General features: G+C 41.8%; 1 protein-coding gene and 1 pseudogene across 1 annotated transcript; both read right to left on the bottom strand.

Annotated features, from left to right (window-relative positions):
• Positions 1-3,536: 3,536 nt before the first annotated feature.
• On the bottom strand, positions 3,537-4,187 carry LOC121968102. Its single transcript, XM_042518606.1, has one exon. It carries the CDS (start codon positions 4,094-4,096, stop codon positions 3,740-3,742), a length of 357 nt encoding a protein of 118 aa, XP_042374540.1. The 5' UTR covers positions 4,097-4,187; the 3' UTR covers positions 3,537-3,739.
• Positions 4,188-5,745: 1,558 nt separating this feature from the next.
• Positions 5,746-5,862, bottom strand: LOC121968725 (annotated as a pseudogene).
• Positions 5,863-8,021: the final 2,159 nt, after the last annotated feature.

The raw sequence follows: 8,021 nt of genomic DNA, 5'->3' as shown, positions 1-8,021 counted from the left end.
GCTCTTACTCAGATCGGCCCTTAATTGAGCCATCTCGAAGCTCTTTTGTTCTAGCTGCGCCTAAGAAGCTGCTGCCTGGCCGCTCGGGGTGCACAACTGTTTAACTTCTTCTTGCTCCAAAAAGGTAAGCCTTTGGCACATGGCTAGACTTTCTACCCAGTACTGTGAGGAAGTAAAAAAATTAATTAGGGCCGAGCGGCGATAAATATGAACATACAAGTAAAATACTTACCCCAGTAGACATCTGGGTATGACTGTCGGCGAGCGCCTCTGGAGGCATAACCGCCGCTCAGGCTTGAGGGTCGGCCCATAGCTGTATGAGCGAACCCTGGATAATTATTTGATGCTTGGGGGCTCGGGATTAAGCACTGTCAGAGTCACGCCACTCGTCCGTAGGTAGTTGGATGACCACCGTTATATGACACCGGCCACTCGGAGCGGATGGGGTTGAGGTCGCTCTACCAGCCGACTGGGACATCGATGTCGATCAGATTTGAGACTTCTGAGCCTTCGAAAGACGTGGAGGAGGTATGAAAGCGACCGACGACGCACAGATTGTTCCTTGTGGCAGCCTGGACAAAGACAACGTTCGATCGGATGAAAGCAAAGTATGTTGGACAACCGTCGCTCGCTCGAGCGCAGGTGTGGAGGTTTCACCCCGCTCGGATAGAAGACGTGGGCTGGTCTTGGTTGGAGTATGTGTAGCGGAGGTGGTGGATCGGGCGACCATCTCCCCGCGAAGCCTCTTTCGGCTTATCAATGGCTCCCTGGAAGAAGCCGATTCCGAGGCCTCGTCGATAGAATCACCGGAAGCTGTTCGGGCGAAGGATTTGCTATGCTAACCGCTTCACCCCCGATCGTACAACTAGCTACTTCTTCGCTCCCTTGAGCTAGGGCTCCTGTGCTCTCTCCGACTGGATCTTTGTGGGAGTCAACCAGTTGCAAGCCACGACTCTTCAGTTTAGCCACATTTGCGACATTGATGTTTGCATCGGCAAGCTTATACTTGTTAGCCAGACTCGCTCGCAACATGATTCGAGCTACACAGAAGAAAGAAAAATTAGTTAGATTCAAAGTTTGGGAAAAAGAAAGAGCATACCTAAGCTGGACGGAAGCCTTGTGGATATGAAAGAGCCCAGGCCGAATATGTAGAGGACACCTTCTAGCAGCAACTTGTGGATATGATATTTTTGACCGGCCAAGTTGGAAGTTGCGTGGAGGTAGTCCGATCGACTCTTATTTTCTTGAGCTTGAGAGGGTTCAACACCTCTAATTTCCAGTTGGTCAAAAAGTCCGGTCGCTCGGGAAAGTGAATAAAAAAGTTGTAGTCCTTCTAATGTTTGTTGGAGGATGACATTTTGTCAAAGAAAACAAGGCCCACTCGGGCTTGGAAGAGAAAAGTCCCTGGCTCGGACAATTTGGGATAATATAAATAGTGGAAGAGTCAAGGAATAAGAGGAATGTCGTGCAGGCAGAACAGAACGACGACCCCGCACAACAGTCGAAAGGAGTTCGACACTAGTTGATAGAGTGAAATACAAAAATATTTACAAACGATAGAGAAGAAAGGGTGGATCGAGAATTGCAGACCAGTGGTAAATTGATCCCTAAAGAAGCATACAAAACCCAGAGGCGGCTCATTCGGGCGGTCGAAAGCCGAAGGAAGGCTGATTTGATAATCAGAGGGAATTTCAAAAGCAGCTCTCAAACTCTCAGCATCACCTTTGTCGAACCTGGACTCGATGGACGTGTACTAGAGTCCAAGAATGGAGACATGAGATTGTGAGGAGCTTTCCATTGAAAACGAAGGTCAACAAGAAACAATGAAGATTCGATTGAAAGAGAGGACGCTAAGAACAACGAAATGATTCGATTGAAAGGAGGGAGCTTACTAAAAAGATCGTCAGAAAGGGAGCAGCACGCAGCGTCACAGGCAAGCTCGAAGACGAAGACTCAAAGACGAAGATGCGAAGTGAGGAAGACGGTGATGCACGCGAGGTTTATAAACCTCGCGGTCTTCGACCCTAGCCGTCCGATATGGAGTTACGGAAACCTAGAAGCAGATCAAATCATTGAATTTGAAAAGGCGCACGTCGCGTCACAAGCGGATATCCGCCTGTCACATCAAGCACGAGGCGATAGTATGAGACACGTGTCCTTCGGTTACGAGGTAGTATTTAAGGCACTTAATTAAAAAGGTATGACCGCATGCTCGACCATGATTATCAAGGATTCACGCAGTCTTTGAGAAATTCAGATGACATCAGCCATGACTCGACCGAGGGTCACGAGGAGCAAGCAGGAGAAAATTGTCACGAAGTTTAACCGCTTGTCGTTCCGATCAGGCATGGACACGTGATCACCACATATTCGAACGACCTTTTTGCTTCGAAGGCTTGGACCGAGCAATAACCCCGCGAAGGAGGGCCGAACGACATGAGCCTGTAGCCGATCGAAAACTAGAGCATGAAGGCCGCTCGGGCCTTAGAGTCGTTAGTAACACATCTTGTCCAGTCAGTCGGACTTACAGCCTCTTTTGACTAGACTTGAAGGAGAGCTTGTGATGCGGTGGTAAGGGGGAGTTCGCCTGGCACGGGTCAACAACCATGGTGGAGGTCAAAGTCAAGACGGTCAACGTGGCTCAACCACGTTGCCTGAGCGAGAGGGGAATACACAAGCCGATCGGAGGAACCGATGTTCGGTTGGCCATCTTGAGGAAACAACGTCTGGTCTGCCCGATCGGCAGGAGAGCGGGTTGAACATACCATCCGTCTGGCTTGGGGTACGCCATTGACAGTGAATAATGAACCGATATAATAAAAGAGGAAAAGACTAATATATTTAATAAGGGGAAGAGAAAACAAAGGAGAACACTCCATCTATCATTGAATGAAAAGAAGCTAAGACAAAGATATCTTTCATTGGTAATTTAATATCATTAAATAGGGAGAGATGGAAGGTTACCAAGAAAGACATAAAAGAGTATGCTAGGTATGAAGAAAGACAAGATTCATCTATGTCCCTATTATTTTCAATTTCTCTCATTCTGTTTCTAACTTGAGTGTCGGAGGATCAACAACAAGAACCCCATCCCTGATTTGGATTATTTTACAGATAAAAGTAAGGTCTTCATTCAATCAACGAAACTGCCACATCCCCGACTTTCTAATTTCTCGCATTTGGACAGGATCACATTATTTAGAATTTTTTCCACTCCTGGGTGGCAAAAGTTCATAACCCCGAATGCTCCACATGATCGATGCTACCGTCATTTGCAGAGAGTTAAATGGCTGAGGACAGTAATCGTTGCATGAGGAAGGGTAAGAATTTGACAATCTGCAATGAACATCTATCTGTCTGTCTTGTGGGGACGAATTTTTTCCACTTCTTGTATCTAGATGTTATTAGATTTGTATTGAATTTTGTACTTGATGTTATCTCTTGGAAGAAACTATAGAAACTTATTTCATTGTCTTATATTGAGGAACAATTTAGTGATTTACTGATTTTTTTTTAAATTTCATCTTAATGAGCAGTTGATATAAAATGATCGTCCCTGTAAGCCCTTCCTGATTTATAATAAAAATTTCAGTAGAAACAAATCAGTCACAGAATTAGTCTGCATATAGGGTACCAACTTAAAAAAAAAAAAAAAAAAACTATTTGCTCATCGCATGCTTCAAACTGAAATTAGCTGACGAAGGAGGGAGATCAATGAAAGAGGTTACTCAAGCTATGCTTATTCTCTCTGTCTCTTCCCGGTCCGGCCGCCGGAACATACCCCATGTTTCCGGTCCGTCTCCAAGTCGACATCCTCCAGCTTCTTCGACAGCATCACAATCTCGTACGAATCCCACAGCGACTGCGCGAAGTCCCAGTTGGCGTCGGCCGCTGCCAGCGCGACGGCCTCGAGCTTGAATCGGGAGGGGCGGCGGTGGGCGTAGCTGTGCAGGCGCGCGTGGAACTCGTCGGTCGGCTTGGGGTTGCCGGACTGCGCGTGCCACGCCTGCGCCACCGCCTTGAGCAGCTCCACCGATGGCTCTGATTCCTCCTGGTGGCGCTGATGGTGGTGGCGCTTCGCCGGAGTTGGTCTCATTGGGGGTGGCTAGTAATTGACGAGTTGCGTGCGTGGCACGTGGAGCTTTTGGTAGCGACTGAGAGAAGGAAGGACCTCATAATTTGGTGGTGCCAGGGCCATGTTTTGTAGGAAGAGGATAAGGCCGTTCGTGTCCTTGGAAATAGTTCAAAATTCTGTGCTGGCCACGTCACAATTCACAATTCTTTCTAAATTATTTTCTCAACATTGACTAAGATAATAACCTAGTACTTCCTAATTCACTATTTGAATGGGTTGTGTGAAGATTCAATTTTTAGAAACATAAGAAAAGGGAGAAAAAGATAAAGGAAGTAAAATATTTATATTTTTTTATTTGAGAAAGAGAGAAGGTTCATTAATAATATGTGTTATTATGTTTGGACGGAAAGTGAGGATAATGAACATTAAATATATAAAGTTATAAAATTATTTTGACTTTTTTTAAAATTTAAGCATTCAAGAACCTAATGCATCTTGTATATATTTATTAGTTAAGACTTACGCGTTCAATCAATTGTAGTTCATTTGTTAAAGTTGGCATTGACATCGAAGTCAGCGTCGAAATCGGAGTTGGTGTTGCTGTCGAAATCGACGTCGGTGTTAGCATCGAAGTTAGTGTTAAAGTTGGCATTGGTGTCGACGTTGAAGTTAGCGTCGAAGTCAGTATCGGCATCAAAATCGACGTTGAAGTCGATGTTGGCGTCGACGTCAAAGTCGAGTCGGCGTTGATGGAGTGCGAGTGTCGGGCGGTGCGAGTGTTTTTTGTTACGACGCAAAGAATATCTGAAATAATAATTTTAGAATTAATATAATAAAACAGAGATAAAATTAAAAAATAAATTTTTTAAGTTTCCCTTACTCTTCCTTAAACCCTAAATCGGTAAGGAAGATTAAAGCTTATCATTCCTTACCTTTTTTTTCCATAGCTCACTTTCTTCCAAATAGGATTTCAAATCTCCCTTCTCCTTCTCTTCCCTTTCCTCACCTCCTCCCAAACTATGCCAAGCGTAAAATGTAGAGATGTCAATCGACTGAATTCGGGTTTCGTACTCATTTTCTATCTCCTTCCTTATTTATTGTATTCATCTTCATTTTTATCTCATTCTATGGGATTATTAACTTTCATCTTCATTCTTATACATACCTCATATTTATAAGTTGATGGATATCCCATTAGAGTCATCAATTTAGGTTGAGACTATTTAGATTAGAATTTTATCAACCCAAGTCACTGTGGACTGACCCCCGCCTAGGCCAGAGACCAGGGTAAGTCGGCTTGCGACGGGCTTGGGTTGACCCGTGGATTGAGGAACACATATAAGTCAAGTTTCATGTCGATTTATTATCTTTCTTTGTTATAAATTTAAAATGGAAATAATAATTTTTTTCAAATACGAGTACTTGTTTGTGTCTATTTATATTTAAAATACCAATTACGTCTCGTGGGGTGGTCTGTCTAATCAGCAACCCGCCTTGGATTGAGTTTAATTGAGTATTTTCTAACCCACCAAGATGATGGTTGGCCTGCCACGCACCACCAAATAGCTAGCCTACCACAGGCCGACCTACCCTATGGGTTGATCCGCCCTGCCATAGGTTGACCCGTTTAACAACTCTAATATCCATCCCCTCTTCGTATAAAAAGTGTAAAGGGATATGTACACTAGCGATTGATCGTTCACACACATTGAGTTTAATTTAATTTTTTTATATCAGATATTAAACTGATAAGAACAAATACTACACTTAGCCAAAAGACCATCCATAAATTGGGTAAGGGTTTTTTATATCAGATATTAAACTGATAAGAACAAATACTACACTTAGCCAAAAGACCACCCATAAATTGGGTAAGGGTGTGTTGTAATGTAAATGTGACGCTAAGAATCCTAGCAGTAAGCTAGTATAATGGATACCTTATAAAAAATTAATTTAATATTTTACTTCATCTTAGCCATAAACCTGAGAAAAATATGATTTTTAACATCGCTGATTCAAGGTATTTATAAAAACTTCTCTACTCACAGTATTGTCAATCCTAAGATGCGAGACTAAAGAGAACTCTAGATTTTTAATTGATTAATAAAAAAAATTCTCAATAATTCGTGAGTTACTCTAAATCTCTGATTGATTAATGAGAAAAATTCTCAATAATACAGACAAATCTCGAACTTTAGATCCCTGATTGATTAATGAGAAAAATTTCTAATAATATATCACAGTTGAGTATTAAATTCTAGATCTCTAATTGATGCGTATGTAGATCGGATATCGAATCTTTTATTGGGTAGATTCTGCTAAAAAGGAAAGTACTAATGGGTGCCTCTACACTGGGTGACTAATAAATCGGACATGTATGGCTCAACTTGGGTGACCATGGCTCATAGTACATCCCAACACAATATGGGCTATGATTGACATGCGAACAAGTTGTACCATGCTTGATCAAGCTAGGCTCACGAATCATTGTGCAAAGGGGTAAGCATTCAATTAAAAACCAAATCGATTGAACCGAACAAATAGAAATCTAACAAATTGAAATTGATAAATCAACCGAGCTAATTAAATTTTTCAATAAAAATTGAATAAACCGAATTGATATAACATGGGTTAATTCGACTTTTGATCGGATTGACCAAACTTCAACGCATAAAAAAAATTGATATTTCCAACGCTCCTCAATCCATTCTGGAACCTAGAAATTAAGCCAGCATTCCTTCAATCCATTCTGGAACCTAAAAATTAAGCCAGCATTCCTTCTTAGTATAGACACAAATCTAGCAATCTTGACCTAATTATTCTACTAATGATCATTGCAATGTGAAGCCGAAGAAACAACTCGAGTTATAAAATGAATGCTTCGATCGAAGAACAGTGAAATGTCGAGAAAATGAAAATCAAGTAATCCGCATGAGCTACCTCTAGATCTAATTCACATGAGATCATCAAGTAGAGCAATCAATTTAGAGAGGAGTGCTTGGAGGAAGGAAGGGGAAGAGATCGGAAGACATCAATGAGGTAGCAATCTTCCACATAGACGGTGGTGATCATTGGCTACAACTTGCTTGAGGATGAGAGGACGCAGGAGGGCTGTCGACGATGGTCTCACAGGCGATAACGACAAGAGGGGGTCGAGGGCTTCGTAGTGTTGCCGGTCACTCACCTACTACAACCTACGTGAAGACTGTTAGTATATATTAAATTATTATTATATAAGGGTAGATTAATCTTTTGTTATTATTTTTATTATCTATTTATATTTTCTTTTCCTTTGTAAGCCTAAGTTTTTGAATATAATTATCTAGTCTATGTTGGTTATCTTTTTTCTCTCATCTCTTTCTCCTTCTCTTTGCATCGTTTTTTACATTCTTTTTGCATTGTTCACATGGTATCTGAGCACAGTCCTGTCGAGCCGAAAAGTTTGGATTTGGAAGGACTTCAATGTCATCGTCGAGATTTGTAATTTCAAGGCTTCTGAAAGTTGATCATTGAGAGGCTTCTTTAGCAATTCCTATGTCATGGTTGGTTTGCTGGGAAATTTAATTATAGGTGTAGAAGAATTGCATTTTCTAGGGTTTCAATTGTTGGATCGTCTTGAAACTTTGCGGGAATGTTCTTCATATCTAGGACTATATTTTGAATGGTGGAGATCGGATTTTGAGTTCTTTAAGTCCACCTGATGATTGAAAAACTTGACTGTTGATTCTGTCTTCTCCTTGGAAATCTAATAGTCAACCACAACAACAATTCCTTAAACCTAGAGCACCCAACATGGTAGCAGTTTCTTCTACAGACTCTGGAGTGATTCAATCATCCAATGCCATAATATTTGTTATTATCGAAAAGTTTCAGAATTTCTTTGCATCTCAGCCACATACCATGTCTGCCTCTTCTCACATAGGTTTGCCCTCTAGTGGTACCTCAG

This window comes from Zingiber officinale, chromosome 3B (assembly GCF_018446385.1).
Source record: "Zingiber officinale cultivar Zhangliang chromosome 3B, Zo_v1.1, whole genome shotgun sequence".
Taxonomy (NCBI): Eukaryota; Viridiplantae; Streptophyta; class Magnoliopsida; order Zingiberales; family Zingiberaceae; genus Zingiber; species Zingiber officinale.
This window is presented reverse-complemented; position numbering and strand designations above follow the sequence as displayed.